The sequence below is a fragment of the Scardinius erythrophthalmus genome (assembly GCF_964197995.2).
Source record: "Scardinius erythrophthalmus genome assembly, chromosome: 20".
Classification (NCBI taxonomy): domain Eukaryota; kingdom Metazoa; phylum Chordata; class Actinopteri; order Cypriniformes; family Leuciscidae; genus Scardinius; species Scardinius erythrophthalmus.
In genome coordinates this window covers 9,060,023-9,080,417 of record NC_138240.1, presented here as the reverse complement: position 1 = coordinate 9,080,417, position 20,395 = coordinate 9,060,023, and the positions used below count along the sequence as shown (strand labels likewise).

Below are 20,395 nucleotides of genomic sequence, written 5' to 3'. Positions count from 1 at the left end.
CAGATGTTATTTTTGGTGTAAAGTGTGTTTGATTTGACTCTTCTCAGTTGCTGAGAGCTGTGGTGTGGAGCCCTATCACTGCTGCTGGGAGTTCATGTCTGTCATTCAGGTTAAGATATGAAGGGGAATGTGAAATGGCAATACATCTTGTTCTTAGCTGCTCTGAAGGTTTTGGACTATAAAACTGATTACATTCATCTAGATGTCTCAGTTTAAATTGGGTGTTCACCACAGTTTTGTGTTATACTGGTCCTAAAATATTATCATTCTACTAAAAACTGACATTGCTACAATATCACCAGCAATTTTTTAGTAGTTGGCCCAGGTGACCAAGTTTTGCTATTCAGTGCAGTTCAGGCAGTGTAAAGGTAATTTATTCATTACATGATTGATTTGACAGTATAACTGGTTTATATTACAAAAAAAAAAAAAAAACTATATTAATCAGATAAAAATTTGATGATGAATCAAATGTAATTTGGACCCTTTGTATAGTAGATTTAAATTTGCATCAAATTTGAGAAATAGAAATAAACAGAAAGCTGTCTGGTGTCCACATATATTCAGCCATACTGTATATGACATTATTACACTATTTTTTATGAGATTAAACTCAAATTATTCTCGTTCAATTATTGAATTTATTGACAGCCCTAGTTTATTTTCATTTGTCGCCCAGACTTTTTGATTTAGTATCAATGGCTTGGTATCAAACTCTAATGCAAACACACTTTCATAAAATAATGCAAACTGCATCTATTGATCCACACATGAAATTGAATTCAGTTTCTCTCCTTCACGCATCATGTTTCAGTTACACATGGACCTTTCCATTTCATTCGGATATGTTTATAAAGGTCTCTCATTGACCTTTGCAATAGTTGTCTGATAATCTATAAAAACGCCTTTCCATCAGGATACACTACTGCTGTCATACTTGGATTCTTGCTGCAGGAGATTTGTGTTTAAAAGAAAGTGACTTTAATCAGCTAAAGTGCCAATATCCATTTCATCTGGAGAGCACTATCAATCTGTATCCAATACACTGGAAGAAAAACGCAGTGACCATTAGAACCATTGGGCAGCTGTTCAGAAAATGAACAGAAAGGCATAAATTAGTTTATGAAGTTGTATATTTAGGGGAAAAAAGGTGACAAGTTTTCATGTTTTATTTATAATCTGCTTTTTTCTGGAAAGTGAGTCTGGGAAGTTTATATAGTGAGAACTGACTATATCAGGAAGTTGAAACTCAAAGGTTTCTGCTGGTTTTGTGGACAGGCAAGTAAGTTTGCGATGAGTTTTGGAATGTTTCTGTTCTGGCAGAAGGATGACGTTCCGCTGGGCTCCGGTGTGACGGAATGGTGGTCACTCCATCTGTCAGTAATTAGCTCTGAGCTATCTTCCACCAGGCGGTGACTTCCACACTTCTTTCCCTGAACCCAGACTGCATGATCAGGGCAACCAGATGCATCTCCCCCTCCCTCCCTCTTTCTTTCTGTTCATCCAGCCTTATGAGTTAACTCTTTACTCGCATTACCATAGAACAGGGCTGCTGGACTAGTACATGGCAATGCAGCATTTCACTAGTTAGTAAATAAGGAAGTTAGTTGTTGTGTAGTAGATTCTTTTATCAGTGTATTACAGCAGCAATCCCCCTTTGGAACAAACTGGCTGCAACCATGTTGTTGGTAAAGCAATTAGCTTTATCTTTCCTTTCTTTCATATTCCAAAATCAGTCATTAAAGACGGTTGTAAAGGCCTCAGATTGCAGCCTGTACTTGCGTGTTGCAGTGTGGCAATGTTTTGTTGCAGCTTATCAAACTTTCTCTATTACTCTGCATGGTGCAAGAAGATTGCCTGTGTTTCCATCAGCACGCTTATTTAAGGCTGATCTTTATTACCTGCCATTTGACATTTGTGTGGGGCCTGCAGGATAATATGTTACCAACAAAGCACTTTTCTGGTTTGTTAATATTTATTTGTTTGCGGCAGCCATGTTGAGGCTTGTTATTGTGCGATCTGCTACCAAAGCTGTCTAGTCGTCACCTGAGCGACTGCCAAGCGTCTCGGCTCGGCTTCCTCCATCCCACCCAGTAAGTGTGTGTATGTGTGTGTCAAAATCTGTGGGGAAAGAAAAGGTTTAGACGGCAGCGCAGCATTTTATTTCTCTTTACATAAATGAAATACTGTGAACACACACAGATATATCAGTAGAATCCCAACTGATTTATTATTAGTCTAGAGGGAAATCTCTCCCAGGCACTAGACAGCAGTCTAGTGTGGAAATATATGTCTGCTCTGCAAGGTAAAGCTTTTGAAATGTATGTGTCTGTATGCATATATTAGTGTATCATAGAGCTATGGAATAGTTTCAAGGCCTGAAAGTAACTCTGGACAACTTCTTTGTTATTCTCTATGTTTCTCCTTAGGTAACCTGGGCCGTGTTGACTACATCAGTGAATTTGAGTTTGATCTGTTCATCAGGCCTGACACGTGTAATCCGCGGTTCAGAGTGTGGTTTAACTTCACGGTGGAAAACGTTCGAGAGACTCAGGTGAGCCCAGACCAGCACAGGGACTTCTTACAAAAGCTTACCCATCGGAGATGTTCCTAGAATTTTTCAGACTTGGATATAGATGTATCCAGGTCTCAAAATTAAAACTTGCCGAGCACCATGTGCAAAAAAAAAAAAGAAAGAAGAAGAAATAAAGGAAAAGGCTTAGGGACTTAAATTAACTAGTTAAATTAACAGTTTTGTCATGTTAACCCCAAATGAGCTATTAAAATGATGGTAGACATTACAACTAGTTGCAACGATTTTTGCAGTATGTACAAACATGCACTACTGTTTAAAAGTTTGGGGGCAGTATGATTTATTTTTATTTTTATTTTCTTTGAAAGAAGTTTTTTTTTTAATGCTCACTAAGACTGCATTTATTTGATAAAAAACAGTTATGTGATGACATAGCTGAATTTTTTGCATCATTACCCCAATGTTTAGTCACATGATCCAACAGAATTCATTCTAATATGCTAATTTGATGCTGTGATACTTTTTTTTTTTTTTTCAGGATTTTGAATGGTTTTTGTATGATGGAAAAAATTGTGCACACATTGGTGCTTAAATATTTATATACATTTCATTTATTTAACCTTTCTCATGGTCACATGCCACTTTCTTTCTTTCTTTCTTTCTTTCTTTCTTTCTTTCTTTCTTTCTTTCTTTCTTTCTTTCTTTCTTTCTTTCTTTCTTTCTTTCTTTCTTTCTTTCTTTCTTTCTTTCTTTCTTTCTTTCTTTCTTTCTTTCTGTAATATTGTAATGTGCAACACATGCAAGTTACTTTTGATGAAACTGTCCAGAAGTTTTGAATGTCATGAATGATTGAAAGATATTTGAGCCAGTGAGGTCTGCTTGTCATTATCACATTGATGATATGCCAAAAAAAATTTAAGTGTCACCCACTCGCTCCCAAAGGTAGACAATTATCAGCCAAATAAATTCATCCCTTATGCTGACGTGAATCCTCAGCAGATTGGATGACTGATGCTTTAAATGACGTCTCCGGCTCCTGGAAGAATCAATATCGCAAATGAATCTTAAATCATGCAGGCTTACATGAATTTAAATCAGTTTTTCTGCAGAAGCGTAACGCTCAAGTGCCAGTTCATACCTGTAATCAATTTACATAGACCTTGTGGTACAAACGTCAGGCACACAGATTGGTTTATACACAATGTAATTTTGGATGATTGAGTCAAGTTATCTCTCAAATGAATAAACTTCTCCATTATTATTATTTTATTATTTTGCTTTTTCACATGGTTTGAAATATCATGTGACAAATCAACAAGTGGAAGTGTCCTTCCCAAGAAACATGCACAAGTCAAATTGACAAACTTCACATTGTTGTCGAGATTCAGGTCTGTATAGCTCTTTTTCCCCCTCCTGTCCTCTTAGCTTTTCACTGCGCAGACAGACAGTATCCACTCATGAGCTCAGGACTTTGTCATTGGTGGAGAGGAGTGGTCACATGCCACAGTGATATGTGGGAACAGAGGGCGTGTCCGCCGGACAGGCCAGCTGGCTGGGCCGGGCTGCAGTTGTTTAGTTTTGTTAACGCCGGTCGGTCGAAGTCTCATCACGGCTGTCATTTTTGTTTAATAGCTAGAGAACGGTTTACTCCAAGAAAGGAGGGGCAGAAGGAGGGCATGCACGCCATCTCACTGATTTTAGATACATACACGCAAGGATTGTACATACTGAGGACGATATAAGGAGGGATGGAGAGAGAGACGGGCTGTTATTAATCGGAAGTGCTTTACAAAGAAATATGAAGAGAGACAAAATATAACATGCGAGAGAGAGAAAGACTAGATGAAAAAGCGGGATGCTGTTGCCATCTTCTGTAGCCTGGCTCTATCAGCCCATCTCCCTGCAGTGCTGTAGTCAGCGCTAATCAAATTTTATGGGCAAGAGATGAATGGAAGCCCTAGTCCGGGAGTCTGATCGATTTTAGGGCCAGATACCACTCTGCATCCTGCGCCAACAGGATATTTGCTGCTATGGCAAAAAAGAGAAAGATCAGGAGGGGAAAGAAAACACACACACACACACACACACACACACACACACACACACACACACACACACACACACACACACACACACACACACACACACACACACACAGGTGGCAAAAGAGAAACATTTACACTATTAGCTTCGGAGGTGCTTTGTTGATGCCGGCTCCACCCTCCCCACTCTCTCCCACTGTCACCACCTTGCCCTCTGTCTCCGTAATCTTTTCTCCATCAATCCAATTTCCGTTTAAAATGAGGACTAGTGTGAATTTAATCTACTTCAGTGGGGGAGGTTGGTTTAGCAGAATAGAGTTTGTTTGGTAAGGGTTGTCTGTGAGAGTGAAATGCAACACACATTGCATGTTTTTTTATTTTTTTTTATTTATTCATTCATTTCATTTAGTTTTTTTAAGAGAATAAGAACACAAATAAGCTGAATAACAAAATAGTTAAATCAAAGTTTACTGATCTGGGCAGCCCTGCGCTGGAGAGATATCAGGCCAGGCACAGAGAAGTTGACTAGTGTTTTATTCCTGCACACCCAACTCTCCCTTTACTAAAGAACAGGGGAATGGGAAGCTGTGAAACTGAAGCTGAGATGACCATTTTGAAGTAAATGTAAGCTGGTGAAACAGATTTGGTCGTCTTAATCAGCTTAGCGGCTTTGTGGAAATTGGCTGCGGCGTTTTTTTATGATGGATGGATGTCTTTTTCCTTTTCTTCTTCACCCCAAAAAACTGGTTACCTTAGAACCTGGGCTCCCTCCCTCTCGTTGAGCTGGGGTTAATTATTTTGCGATGCGATGGAGTTTGTGGTTTCTATTTAATCGATGACTGTAAATGTGTGTGTGGTGGCGTCATGAAGCTGTTGCTTTAATGCAAATCCAAAATGTGCATTATCCTGGTTTCTGTTTTGGAGACAAAAATGCTGCAACAGATTTAATTGTCTTTGGAGAGGGTGATGGAGAACAAGGAACTCAGAAACACCTTAGTTGGATCACATAATATGTGCTTATGGTGCTTTATTCAATTCATAGTCATTTTGTAATCAGTGGCATTTCTTCTTATGTTTTTATTTTTGGTGAGAGTGATTTTGCTCTGGGCATTTTTAATGTTCACATCCATGATTTACAAAGTATAGATGTGAATATTAAAGCAGCTTTTATTAATTTATTTGATGGTTTTGTGCTTGTTTACATTCAGTGTAGAATTACACACCCTATAAACAATGTAGGCAGCTTGAAAGATGGGAGTGTGTGTTAGATTTAGTTTGATGCTTCAAAATTTCTCATTTTCTTTGTGGCCTTTTCAGCGCTTTTATTGAAAGGTTTAGTAGAGAGAGGACAGGAAAATACTGGGGTATCCTTTTCCTTTCCTTTCCTTTCCTTTCCTTTCCTTTCCTTTCCTTTCCTTTCCTTTCCTTTCCTTTCCTTTCCTTTCCTTTCCTTTCCTTTCCTTTCCTTTCCTTTCCTTTCCTTTCCTTTCCTTTCCTTTCCTTTCCTTTCCTTTCCTTTCCTTTCCTTTCCTTTCCTTTCCTTTCCTTTCCTTTCCTTTCCTTTCGCTATTATAGGCAAAGGTTCCTGATCACACCTGCTCATAGATGAAAGGACCTTCTGAGTCATGCGTATGATGATCTTAATTAATGTCATTAAGTGTTTTTTTTTTCTCCACTCTGTATGAGAATCGAAGACTGCTATTAGCTTATCAGAGTGACGGCAGCGCAGTGTAAACATTTTGACGTTTTGTATCTGCACAAAGAAAGGAAAAGACAGAGCAGAGAAAGGAGAGAGGGAGATGGGAGTAGAGATCCTGACCCATCCATGAGTGCTGTAATGGATGAGATGCATATTGATTTTTTTTTTTCTGGAGTGGAGGGAGACTGGGTGGAGCAGGTGTGTGCTTGTATTAACAGTAGCATTAGCGTGTGTTTGTGCATCAGCATCAATGTGTGTCTATGTGAGTGTGTGAATGTGATGGTCTTGGTGTGTGTGTGTGTGTGAGTGAGAGAGATTTGCGGGAATGGGCGTGTGCTGAGTGATCTTGGCTGTGTGTTCTGGGAAGGCTGCTGGAGGTTGTGCTGTGTAATATCAGCTCTTTGGCACAGCCCGGCCTCTGCATCTGACTCTGTAAACCTGCATAATGGACTCTTATCACACACACACACACACACACACACACACACACACACACACACACACACACACACACACACACACGCACAAAACTCTGTGTTTGTACAGGGACATTTAACCCTTCTGGTGTCCTTCAGACTGGACTGAGGGACATGGTGGGAGGGGTAATGGATGTCTGCAGCTCTGTCTCTAGAGGACCAGAGCTAGATCTGTATATCCAAGGGTGTTGCCATTCGTGTATCCTTGTGTATGTGGACATGTGGCCATTTCCATTTAGACAATACTGGATATGATATACTACTGTAGCTAGATTTATCATTACGAGATTGGTACAATGACAGATAAATAGAAAATAAAGATAAATATTCTAACATGATTTTAATTTAAAGGTTATGTTTGCATCTTCCAAATGATAAAACCCACTCACTAGGAAAGATGTTGCATTACTCATAAATATGTTGCATGCTGTCTTTAACACGTCATACCACTATAAAGACAGCAAAAGAACAAACCAAAAAATAACTATTTCAACTTGCGTTGGTTCTGTTCACTTTCCTCCAGTCTTTGTGTGTGTTGTCTGGCACTTTTTTCCAGTCTGTGTGTAAAACTGCTTTTAAGTCATTTCCCTGTCATCCCTCTGCCCACTGATTTTGAGGTGTCTCCAGGGGGCTTGAAGGAGAGAACAGATGTCTGGCATGTCGCAGGGGTCCTGTTCAACCCTTGGTGAATTGTTTGAGGATTACACTTGTAATTTAGGCAAAGTAGTCCAACCAGCAAGACATTGACCTCCTATATTCTCATGCAGGTTAAAAATCTCCTGCTGGAGTCTTCATAAACATCATCTCAAAATGTCATCTGTCATATTAGAAATAAACAGCCTTTCTTAATCCATCAGCTCTGATTTTACTTGCAGATGTTGTTTGTTTTTATTTTTATGTTATTAATTAGGGTTGTCAACTTAACATGTTGATTTAGTGGGATTAATTGTTTAATATAACTTGTTAAAAATTAGCACAATTAATCATGCCCCTGACCCTTTTGTAAATGCCATTATAAGAATTGTTTTCTACCATTGCAGCAATTCAAGCTTTAAGTACTACTAATGCAGCCAGCTGCTATACATGTTGGATAGAGTGCAACAGATTGGAACAGAACACAATGATTGTGATGCTTTTTTGAGAGTCTGAAAGGTTGAGCTCCTTTCCTTCACACAGGATACATTCTATCTTTAATAACTGCTATAGTGGACTACACAGTGTGTGGGAATGAAGTAGAACACGAAGATCTCTTCTTATAACTTAACAAAACATTTTAAAAATGGTACAAATATGTAAAAAAAGAAAAGAAGAAAAAAACATTACAGAATGTACAAACTGGTGGAGATTGCTGTTTTATAATTACGTAAAATTAAAACAAATATTTGATTTCTAATTCCACTTTTTTAAATGTCTATTCATTGCTTCATTGCCACAATATTTTAATGTCTTAGAATTATCTTAATTTGTGTCTTTTCTCAGCAAATATTGATGTAGGCCATTAATTGTGGTTTAAATTGGTTTCAGTTACAATTTGTAATGGATTGACATCCCTATATAATATTTTGATTGATAGCAGCAGAAAGTAGAACAGCAGTTATATTCTTTGTTCATTTAGAAAAACATTGTGATTAAGCCACAGCTTTGTTTTTGCGATCATTCCAAGCCATTGCTAATGTGGTCACACAAGCTGAGTGTTTCCTCCCAATATGGCGTGTCTATTTACAGTCTTGCTATACAAGCGGCTAATGTGGCTAATGTACTGTGATTTGGCCAGGCTGCAAGGGGATCTGCACAGGAAGCTCATTTCACAGATATATAAGCACGCTGCACAGAGCGGCTCCAGCAGCACCTCGGCACCGCGGCGATCATCCGGATGGCGGGTGCATCTGCGCTCCATACGGAGCCCAATACACTCCCTCTGCGGGAAAGACGGAGACCGTGCCATGCGTGGACCCCCTGCCAACATGAAAGCTTCAGATTACATCTGCAGCGTCCCTCATCCTCCTCCCCCGAAACACCAAGCAGCCAGGCAGGTGGCCCATTTATATACATTAAAAGAGCCAAACATCTCTCGCCTCGACTTCAGGGCTTTTTGATAAAGGCTGCTGCTAGGAAGGGGAGAGAGCCCGCGGGGCCCTTTTGAGTGGCTAAAAGGCGGAATTTGGCGGCTGGGTGCTGCTGTGTTTGGCGTGGCTAGCGGGCGCGTTGTAAGGGGAATGGCAGGGGCCATGCAGAGCGTCGCGCATCTGCACAAACGTGCGCAGCAGCGGGTCGAGGATCATCCTTTTACAGGCCATAATGAATACAGATTGCGCAGCCGGATCGAGATGCTTGGCAATCTGCTGTGCCGAAAATGAAACAACTGCTGCTCTAATCAAATAGTCTTTTCATGCCAGCATACTCTTTAAGTTGGGGCTAAATTCAATTCCAGAATTCTGGGGTTATAAATGTTGTAATTAGATTGTTTTTAAACAGGAGGGTTCTGCACAGGCTGGTTCTATATCTTTCTCTTGCTTTGTACCACTTGATCGCTATCTGTGTTGTAACCCATTGTGGCCCCGATGTGCTGAATGCGAAAGCTGAGGCTATAGACTCTTTGGGGCCCTTCAGAACCCCTCTGCCCAAGTCAGATTCATTATGCTGACTAGCATTCAGGGAGTCTGCAGTTTATTAAACAAAGAGGAGCTGGTGAGCTGTGGCGTGCTGATGCTTTGTTGCAGCTTTTGTTTCTGTTTGTGCGCTTAATTCAATCAGCTCCATGCCCCCCTCTAACCATTCTGTTTGTTCTTCGCCGTTAATTACTGCCTAAATTGTTCTCTTGATGTTATATCTGTGTTTATTTACAATGGGGTGCTGCAGAGATGCCTTATATAGGAAGGTGTGCAACTGCTATCTCCTTGCTTTAGCCCTCTATTCTCTGCCTACCAACAAGAAACCCAATAGACAAAGCAAATTATCACTACATTGGAGCCTTTTAAAGTTTTCCAGAAATGTTTAGATCCTCATTTTTATATAACTTTTGTTCATACTTGATGATTTACATTAGTGTTTCTCAACTGGTGGGTCGCAAGTGTGCTCTGGTTGATTTGTTGATTTATCAACTTTTAAAACCGTTTAAAAGTTTCACACCTTAAGCAGAGCGTAAGCAGCGCAGAAGCTGTGCGTATACAGAGGAGGAGCAGCACGTGCCCATTGTGCTTTCACACTGGCAGTGTTTGTCGCGCGCAGCTGAACCGAAGCTTGTGTACTGCAAATTCAGACAGTATCGTCCATTGTGTCACCTTTTTCAGGTGTTCTCCGATGACCACTGTCTGTCACGCTTTGATGTATGATGGGCAGCATACTCTGCTGTGTGATGCGAGTCATGTGACCATGTTCCCCACCCACACATAGCTTACTTTGTATGTGTATGTATGTGTGTATGTATGTATGTGTGTGTAGTTATGATAAAAGTCATTTCAAAGTTAATATATACCTCTAGTTTTAGTCCGTTAAATAGGCTATTGAGGTTTGGGCAAAAAACTCCTGGCAATAATGTGTTTTTGTGGATGTTTGTTATTTTGTAAATTTGTAAGTTTTCTTGTTAACTTGTTTATTTTGACCAAAAACAATGCACTGTGGCTTTAATTCAGCGTGAGCAGCGCAGCAAAAATAGACTCTCCGCCAAAACGATCACGGCACTGCCACTTCTTCTCTTCTCCTGCTACGCGCTGCCACACTGCCTCGGCCCAGTTAACATGGGCACCAAAAAAATATGTGCTTACACTCCGCTAGTGTCTTCCAGTGTGAAGCGGGCGTAAGTGTCCAAGAGACATTTACTATAGACTCCAAATGCACAAACTGTGATGTATTGTAAGTACACGTGTTGGATGGGGCCATTCTGTGTTTTAAAAAGCTTGATGCTGGCCTCTATTCAATGCCATTTATATGGACAAGGATTGGGATATTTTTTTGTAAAAATTATTTTGTGGTCTGAAAAAGAAAGCACTGCATACTGAATAAGAAGAGTTAATGTTGACTTAATTTTCATTTTAGGGTGAACTATCCCTTTGACAATTTTGAAACAGTATTTTTTCTGGATGCAGAATCAAATCCACTTGACAGCCACCGATTTATCACACAGTTAATCACTCATTTTTACACCCAAAGTGTTACTTTAATGACCTCTGTGTCTATCCTCAGTTAACCTGGTTGTATTTGCAGTAGATGAATGTTATCTCTCACTAGATGAGCTCATAGAAATTGCTTGTCAGAATTAGTGGCATGTGCAGACACCAGCGTCCTCGCCGCTCCAAACGAGCAGGATCTTCACGAGTGCTGCTGTCGCTCATGGGCACTGCCATCCATTAGACGTCCCTCTAAACTGCTCCACGTTTATTGGTGGTTATGAAAAGGCACAAATTACAAAATGCAAACATGCTCTGCCTTTGTATGACACTCTTAATGCATTGAATGTGGATATTATGAAAGGCAGACCGAGGCCTAGAACGAGACATGCCGGAGAGCTGTCCACATTTGCATTTTCATCCCATTCAGTGGCTTCCACTTATTGCTCTAAAATTGTTTTTGAATCTCCAATTCTGTGGTTATGAGGCTGTATTGAATGCCATTTGCTCTGTATTATTTGATGTGGAGGCAGCGCAGAGAGGTGCTGTCAATCTGTGTTCATGGCTAATGTGGTTAAGTAAAGCCAATATGGTTGTTTTCAATGCGTGGTGTGGTGAACAGGGGGCTGGCTGGTGACTTGGCGAAGTGAGATAGAGAGAAATGAGGAAGATGTTGTGTTCTCCATTTAGCTTACTTTTTGCCTGGCAAGGTATTAATTCATCGATGTTGTGTATAATTTGGCAGATAAATAAGTTACATGTTATTTTGGTTTGAAGCTGAATTTAGGAGCTTGATTTCGTGTGTTTCTGGGGCGGATTAAAGGCACAGTATGTAATTTTTGCCGCTAGAGTTCACATATTTAAAACAAATACAAAAGCGTAGCTTAATGACGCTTGAAGGAGTGGGGGATGATGGGAGTTATCTTATTCACCTCAACTCCAAGATGGAAATCAATCTGATGGGACTCACATGTTCATTGATGAGGTAATACATTTTTATAACCCTTACAATCCCACATGATTTTATTTCATTCTAATTAGCTGCAAGTAACGTAATGTTTAATGCTGAATTACTACTCATACATATCACTTTATTTGTTGAATTAATTGGTAAGGTAACGCAGCACAGTTTTATGTGTTCAAAACAATCATACTAAAGGTACATTTAAACGTGCCGACAGCATTTGCAAAAAGGCTGACTTACTATTTATGTAAGTGACGTAGACTTGTTAAACAGTGGTAATTACCTAAGCTCTCTCCATCTGGGAAATGCCACACCGATAATGATCCTCGTTTTTTTCTCCTCTTGTCCAAAACTCTTTGTTATCTTTGGCGACAGAACATGCTGCAAACAATAATGAATTATCATTGTCCATAACGACTGTGTGAAACAACAACAGAGTGGCGTGCTAGACTCTACAACTACCACTTCCGCATTTTTTTATGAGACTCACCGTGTTGCCATGGTTTCTACGGCTGTAAAAGCGGAAACCGAGGATAACGCGGACGTGATGCCATTGACAGACGACGCAAATTGACAAATCCACTAGAAGGCAAGTCTGCAACCTTTAGCCAAAAAAGCGTAACGACTAGTGCTAATGCTGCGGTGGTACACAGGGGAAGGAGGCCAGAGGCCGTTTTTTGTGAATGGATGTCAATGAAGAAGAGGCTTAACTACACTGAATAAACCACTTTTGTGAGGAAATAGCTAATCTTTTAATGAATCGACTGCCTGTCCACTAATCTTCAACATGTTTTACGCTAAACAATACTTTTGTTGGGAAAGATATGATTTTACTATGATAAAAAAGGTTTATTCTATAAGAGAAGGCAGAGATGGGAATGTTGCGACAAGTGAGACTCGTTTACGGCATTACCATAGCATTTAATAGTAATATTGAGTGATTTTGTATAATCTGTAAAAAAATACAGATGTTTTCTTTCTTTGGCTTTCAGGTTTTACCAGTTATGATAAGACTTGAATTGTAATGACTTATAACTGCATGTATGCATATGATGCTGATATTATGCATGTTAATGAATAAAGAGAAAATGTATAATTTAATTATAAATATTGTGTTATATTGTATGTTGTTTAATGAAAATAAAAAATGGAGTGTTCTTTTTTATCGCTGCCAGGTTAGTCTTGTAATGATTTATGACAGCTGTGTGCCTAATGATGATGATGTAATGCTTTTTAATGAATGATGGTAAAAAACACATAATTTTAATGAATTAAGTATGTATTAAATTACAATTCAGTTTTTTGTGTGATCTTAAATGTAGTTTTATGCGCTCTGCAGTGACTAGTACTTTGCAGCTAATAGAGATATTCACGCTCTTTTTTTCCACAGTAAAGCACATTTCACAAACAATATAGTATGTTTACTAGCGATATAACACCAAATATAGAACATTTATTATTCACAAGACCAACACACTAATCCACAGGAAACTGATAAACGTAAACTGTAACTGACTGTCATAATGCAAAAATATGACATATTGTGCCTTTAATAGTCAATAATAAGTTAGCCTATTTTGAAGCAGGGCTTCTTCAAAGCTATTGACTCTTTAAATTAAACATTTAGGATCCAAACCACCTTTTTTGTCAAATTCCAAAATCACCTTCTATCTATGTAGATTTGTGACCTATGGTCACATTTTATCACAATCGATTGTAGTGGTTGAAGATTCACACAGAGATGCATGAAATTTTGTGCTTTAGAAGATTTAGAAGATAAGCCAGCATGTGGACTGATTATAGAAGACAGTGTTGTACACTGTGGTAGTACCACTCCTTATATATAGATATAGTTTTTTTTTTTTTTTTTTTTTTTTAATGACTTTTTGTTATTATTCTAAAATATATAAAACAAGAAGAATGAGCAGGTGTGTTGAATCTTTTGACGGGTATAGTGAATTATAATGTAACAGTCAATATAACAATACCTCAGTCCTTTTTTGTATATTGTATGTTATTGCAGTTTTTTTTAACATCCAGATATATAAATATTTTATATTTTACTATTAGTCACAGCGCTAGATATAGGCAAGGCGGGCCATGACAAGTTTTTGCCCACTGTAGATATATAGGCGGCTCATCGGCCAGATGTAACATGGTTAAGTTGTACCTGAAGGACCCTGATTAACAGCCTATAACACTTCCAGGCCCCAAATTAAAACCCAGATATCAGTAAATATATGTTGATATATATACATATAAATTACTTATGTACCACCACACTATATAATGATTTTTTTATTAATTTATCTAAAATACATTAATATTATACACAATATATGTGTTATTAAATTTTACAATATTATTATATATCAAATATATCTATATATTATGGTGGGATATAAGTGTCATAATACATTTGTCTAAATATAAATTACCACATCTATACATATGTATCTACATCTGTAGATATTAAGTTTATATATATATATATATATATATATATATATATATATATATATATATATATATATATATATATATATATATATATATATATATATATATATATATATTATAGACACAGATAATGATTATCATTTGTTGCACTTTATTATAATTTTATTACTCTAAACTGTTGTTCCCCATGTCTTTGCAGTGCCCTTCAGACAGAACATCCTTTGATTTCAAGTTTTACTTTGATGTAAGTTTTCCTTACATCACGACTTGTCGTATGATGTCCACTTTACAGGGCACTATTCTGTGGTTGTAACATAACCATATAAATGTGAGGTAAGATGGCTGCTCTTCAGTGTTGTTGGTCCATGTCCACAGAACTCTGACTAGAACAAATTCATGAAGCAGGAAATGGGCCTGACAGTGTGTGTTCTGTCTGCCATGACTGCAGCTGGAGTGAATATGGCAGGGTAGAAGTGAAACAAAGTAGCTCTTACCCACAGTGTACTACCCACAGGGCTCAGCGCTGCCCATGTTCCCTGGGGGAGATACGGCTCTCTCTGCATCCAACAGCTTTTTAGGGCCTTATGCGTCACGCCCCACCTCAAACTCCATGAATCTTTCATAACGCTGCTTTATCTGGGAAACCGAATAACCACTGATTTAAACACACTATCCAAACAACTGACATAGACAGGAACACATAACACACATGAAGACGTTTGTCACTGTATGTGTGGGGACTTGCATTCCACATGGACCAACAACAATCAAGTGTTTGCTGAACACTGATCCTGTAAGCACGATTAGGGAAAGTTGTCAGAAAGTTAAAAAATATGGCATTTACTCTAAGATTTAACTTGCTGTTTTTACCTGACAGAAATAAAAAAGCCAGTTGAATGCAACAAGGAAACATACATTTTTTTTTTGTATTACTTTGAAACAAGCATGTTTCATGCTGCAGGAAAGAAAATTATCGTTAGATCATGGATATGTCACTTTTCTTTAAGATTCTGACTTAAAGTTCTGTTAAAGTAGAGATGAGAAGGAAATGTAGTTTTCATTCACAGCAGTTCCCTCGCCAATGCTTTCTCAGATAGAGATTATGTCTAGTCTTGGGCTAAATTACACTGTCAGTGGTGATTTTCTATTGAACAGTTTTTTTTTTTAAAGTCTGATACTAGATTTAGCCTTTTTTTCCTAGGAAACCAACCCTTTAATCTGTGAAGGAACCTGCAGCAACCTGCATTTTATTATCCATGTCCTCACAGTTGTTGAACAGTAAAATAAATTTTTACTTGGAGATAGATGTTTTATTCTATCTCATACGCTTGGTTGTGGTCTGTAGGTATACCAAATACTGTTTGCATAGAGTAAACAGCTGGTGTTTGTCTTTAGGATGTAGAAGGTCTAGTCTCTCCAGAGAAGAGATAAACACAAATGTCCTCTTAAATTTGTCAACCGAATCATGGTTTCGAATCAGCATTACAAAGTAATTCATAGCTTGTATGAAAGTATGAGTCATTTTAATGTATGTTACTGCAGTTTTTATGATAATAAAGAGACTGGATAATAATCTCATCCAGGAAGTGCGTCAAGGCCACATTTACGTTGAAAGCAGGTTGAGTTCACATGTCATTATTTTCTGAAACATATGCAGCGTCTTTAGTTGTGCAGATTGTATTATCGTGGTTTAAATGCACACACGATTGCCTGGCCCCTGCATTCCATAATTGCTTATGCCGCTGTTCAGTGGCTGTCATTTTCATTCAGTGTAAATTGCAGTATGCTGAGCCCACAAAGAGAGTCACAGCCAGCCCTGTTTTTCAGCGCCGGGATGCAAAACAAATGATGTTTTCATCAGGAGACTAGCGGGGAATTTGATCAGCGGCGCTAGCTGCAGCTCCAGGCGGCTCATCGGCCAGATGTAACACGGTTAAGTTGTACCTGAAGGACCCTGATTAACAGCCTATAACACTTCCAGGCCCCAAATTAAAACCCAGATATCAGTAAACATGTACTCGAATATTCTGAAATACCAGAACAATCTTGGGTGGTCCATGACTCTTGTTGTGATGTGAGATAGCAGGTATCAGGTAGGCTATATCTTTCATCCTCCTTATCAATTTTGGGCTGTGCTTTTTGCAGTTGACTTTCAACTAAATCTAATTTCATGTGATTTTATTAACAATGGATTTAGGTAATCTGGAGAATCTGCAGAAGGTTTGCATTTAAATATCAATGAGTTATTAATTTATCCCTCACAGTCAGACTGAGTAATTGAGAGAACATCCCCTGATTTAATAAAAGATTAACATTACATTAATTAAACCACTAAATGACATTAATTATGCTGCAGTTTTTTTACAGACTACTGAATAGTTTGCGGAAGGCATCACTCCAGTTACCAGATGAATTTTAATGTACACCCTTAACGAGAAAACACCCATGTATGATATGGAACGGAACGTAAATATCAGTAATTGAAATCCTGTGGCTTAACTCAGCCTGATTAGTTATCCCATGTTAACATGTGGCAGGCTTTCCATGTTGTCAAACCGTTAGTCCCTAGAGACTGCCAGCATTTGAAACCATTGAATTGAACATTGAATAAACATTTAGAGTTTGGGAGAGGAGTGCAGGAAAGAGAGAGAGAAAAAAATGAATGTGCACATGAAAGACGCAGGGAAAGTTTTCTAATGTAATGAGGCATCAGGACGAGGCTTTTGCAGAATTAATCAGCGAGCAGAGAAGGTGCCATTAAAACACACAGAGAGGAGACTGAATGCTTCTCTTGTGACAAATGTGTAATTAAGAATGATTTCATACTCTCTGTATTCACACATTCATCGAGAGGAAGACAAAGAACGTTCATCTGCTCCGCAGTTTGATGAGAGCCAGTTTTTAATTACACCCCATTACAATGACACCATTTTGCCATTTTTGGGTGAAGTTTTAGAACCACGCTCCTTTTTATAATGTTTTAAAAAGACTCTGGCTATTTTAGCAGTAAGGATCTTTTCTGTTGGCCCACAGTCAGAACAATAATTCTGATGTTTGCTTTTCCTTATTATTACCTTATTATTATTATTATTATTATTATTATTATTTTCTATATCCTTATATATATATATATATATATATATATATATACACACACATATATATATATATATATATATATATATATACAGACATATGTGTATATATATATATATATATATATATATACACACATATATATATACATATATATATACAGACATATGTGTATATATATATATATATATATATATATATACATACATACACACACACACTCACACACACACACACACACACACACACACACACACACACACACACACACACACACACACACACACACACACACACACACACACACACACACACACACACACACACACACACACACACACACACACACACACGGTGTTTAATTTTTAATTTGACACTTGGAGAGGGGGTTAGCAGGTCTGGTTATTGTAATAACAGGCTACCCGAAAACCTATATCAAGCTGTATTCATTCATAAGAATATGAGTTACCTATTTTTGTTTGTTTATTTATATGTTTATTTATATTCATTTTCAAGAGACTGTTATTACATTGAATGCATACAGGCGAATGTAGGAAATCACTTCAGATGCAGGCTGATAGTGTCCTCCCATAATAAAAGAGAATAGACTTTATGTAACAGAATTTGAAATGAAATTGCAAGGCAGTCAGCTAGCAATACTATTTGTACAGATGAAGGAAACAAGTTAGATTTTTGTCTCTAGGATGTAATGCAGAGATTTAGGATATAATGGAAGTGGTCAAATCATCATAACTTAGTGCTATTAATTCGAACTGTGCCACAGACAGCACCCCTAAGTGAATTTCATGGCTTAGTAATGCAGGTCACCTTGTTATAAGGAAATGGCTGTAATTTCACTCACACACGCTACAAACACAGATTATGAGAATGTGAAGGAGCGTGCATGTGTAGGCGTATGTTTATTTGTATCTCTCTGTGTGTGTGTGCGAATATAGCTGTTATAGGTGATATAAACTACTGTATATTAACCTGTGCCTGTGTGTTTAAGACTCAGAAATATAGGGTGTATGTGAGGGCAGCCTCTTTCTTTACTCTTCAAATGGCTTTTTTTAATGTCAAGGACCTTATACTGGACCAAAGCTCTAAATCATGTTCATAAAAGCAGCTTAAAAGCATGGATGTATGATCACTCGCTAACCTCTACTTTTTCATGATAAGCAGAAGAATAAATTTAATTGACACACATTAAATTCTTTCGGACGTTTTAACAGTTTTTAAGAGATAAAGCGATGATATCAGTTAAATGGATTCTAATTTCACCAACATGGCTGCTACTGTAGAATATGGTAGAAAAGAAATATTGTTCGTTTTTATTGTCATCATTATTTACAAGAAGCCGTTTTCACTTTATCACCTTGTCTATCTTTTCCAGTCCTGTTTTTGTTGAAATAAAGAACAATTTTAAATAACGTCTTTTACAACATAACTTCTTATAATTATATTTGTATGCCATCTACCTTCTGCCACCTTTGATGTTTGCACACCCGATCCAACTTGGCAACATCAAGTATCATGGAGTTCACTGGTAAATATCACTTTTCTTCGTCATTCATTTGCATATAATTTGAAATTATAGTATTTCCTACTTCACTTGTAGGCCACATTACTGTAGCATGGATCTAAAACTAAAATATTAACTTGAAAATTCAGGGCATTAGGATGTGAGAAACATCAGGAGACACTGGAGGTGGAGTCTGAAACCTCTTTGTGCCCATTGGCCAGTCAGGATGAAGATGTTTACTCTTTCTGATTACTTATATGATGTGATACTTTCTTCAAGTCTGAGTTTTGAAATCCAAACGCAGCATGTAATCTCTCTTCAGAAGGATCATCTCTCCGTCTCTCCCCATTTTCTCTCTCACTCTCTCTCTGTCCTCATGAATACCATCGCTCAGGCAGCGAGCTGTTGCAGGCACTTTGTTGCTGACCATGGTGCTGAAAGTCCTGCTGCCTTCTATTGCCTGATTGTTCATTTCATGGTTCATATAGCCCACTCGCCATTTGTCAGCAGGCCGTTAGTGCACCTGCTTTTTCTCTTTAACCCATTCCTTTACAAACCATAACAAATCAAACGCACATTTGTTTCAGCTCATGGCTGACAGCTCACTGCCAGCATTACTGTTTCAATTAAAGCGGCGTGTGCGAGTGTGCGTTTCACGAGTGAGACCTGAGTGCAGTGGGAATAGGTTTTAGTTTGTGTTTGTTCTCCTATAATGGGACGGCTTGTTTGGTGAAGGGGGAATTCTGTTCAACCAAGACTGGAAGACTCGTATATGTGGCGGTGTATATATATATGAACTGGTCACAGCAGTAATTGTACAGATTGGTGCTGTTATGTAAGAACCGAGAGGATCTGTTGGGTCACGTTTAGAGTTTGAGAACTTTCGATTGAGGTGGAATTATCTCATTAGGGCTCTCCCAGCACACACGCAGTAACATTCCCTTTCTTTCTCATGCCAGTGTCCTTCATATGGAGTGTTGTCTTTGTCAGCTCCAAATTGTCCTTCATGCTGCGCTGAATTTGTGAGCAGTGTGCCAAACGCTAAGTAAATGTGTTTTTCAATCTACCCCCTCCTCCTTTTCATCTCATTCCTTCTCGTCCAGCTATTCCCCAATTTAAGGATCCTATACCTGTCTGTTTCTATGTAATATTTTCTCTCTCTCCTGTCATCATCTCCTTTACACTCTGTTGTTTTTGGCTTGCCTGGATAGATTCCATTCATACACACATACAAACACAAACTGTTTGTCCAATCACAATTGTTTAAGCATGACCTGCACTGAGAAAAGTATGTTTTTGTTGCTTGCAGCAGGAAGAGAGAGAGAACACACTGAGGTGATGTGAGTTTAGCATCCTCTGTATATTTAAATAGAAATACCATGGCATAATCATGTTTTTTGGATACGTACCATGGTGATACTATGGTAATCTCTGACACAATAATACAATATAACAACATAATATGTTGGGTTTAGCGATGACTGACACAGCCATTTA

At 38.2% G+C, this 20,395-nt stretch overlaps 1 protein-coding gene across 1 annotated transcript in view; it reads left to right on the top strand.

Moving 5' to 3' along the window:
• The window catches only part of agbl4 (AGBL carboxypeptidase 4), a gene marked incomplete at its 5' end in the record, with an annotated part of 352,800 nt that overhangs the window by 24,316 nt on the left and 308,089 nt on the right, over positions 1-20,395 (top strand). Inside the window, one exon of the mRNA XM_081349121.1 lies at positions 2,430-2,554. Within this exon, the coding sequence (XP_081205247.1) occupies positions 2,430-2,554 (125 nt within the window). The remainder of the gene's footprint in view (positions 1-2,429; positions 2,555-20,395) is intronic.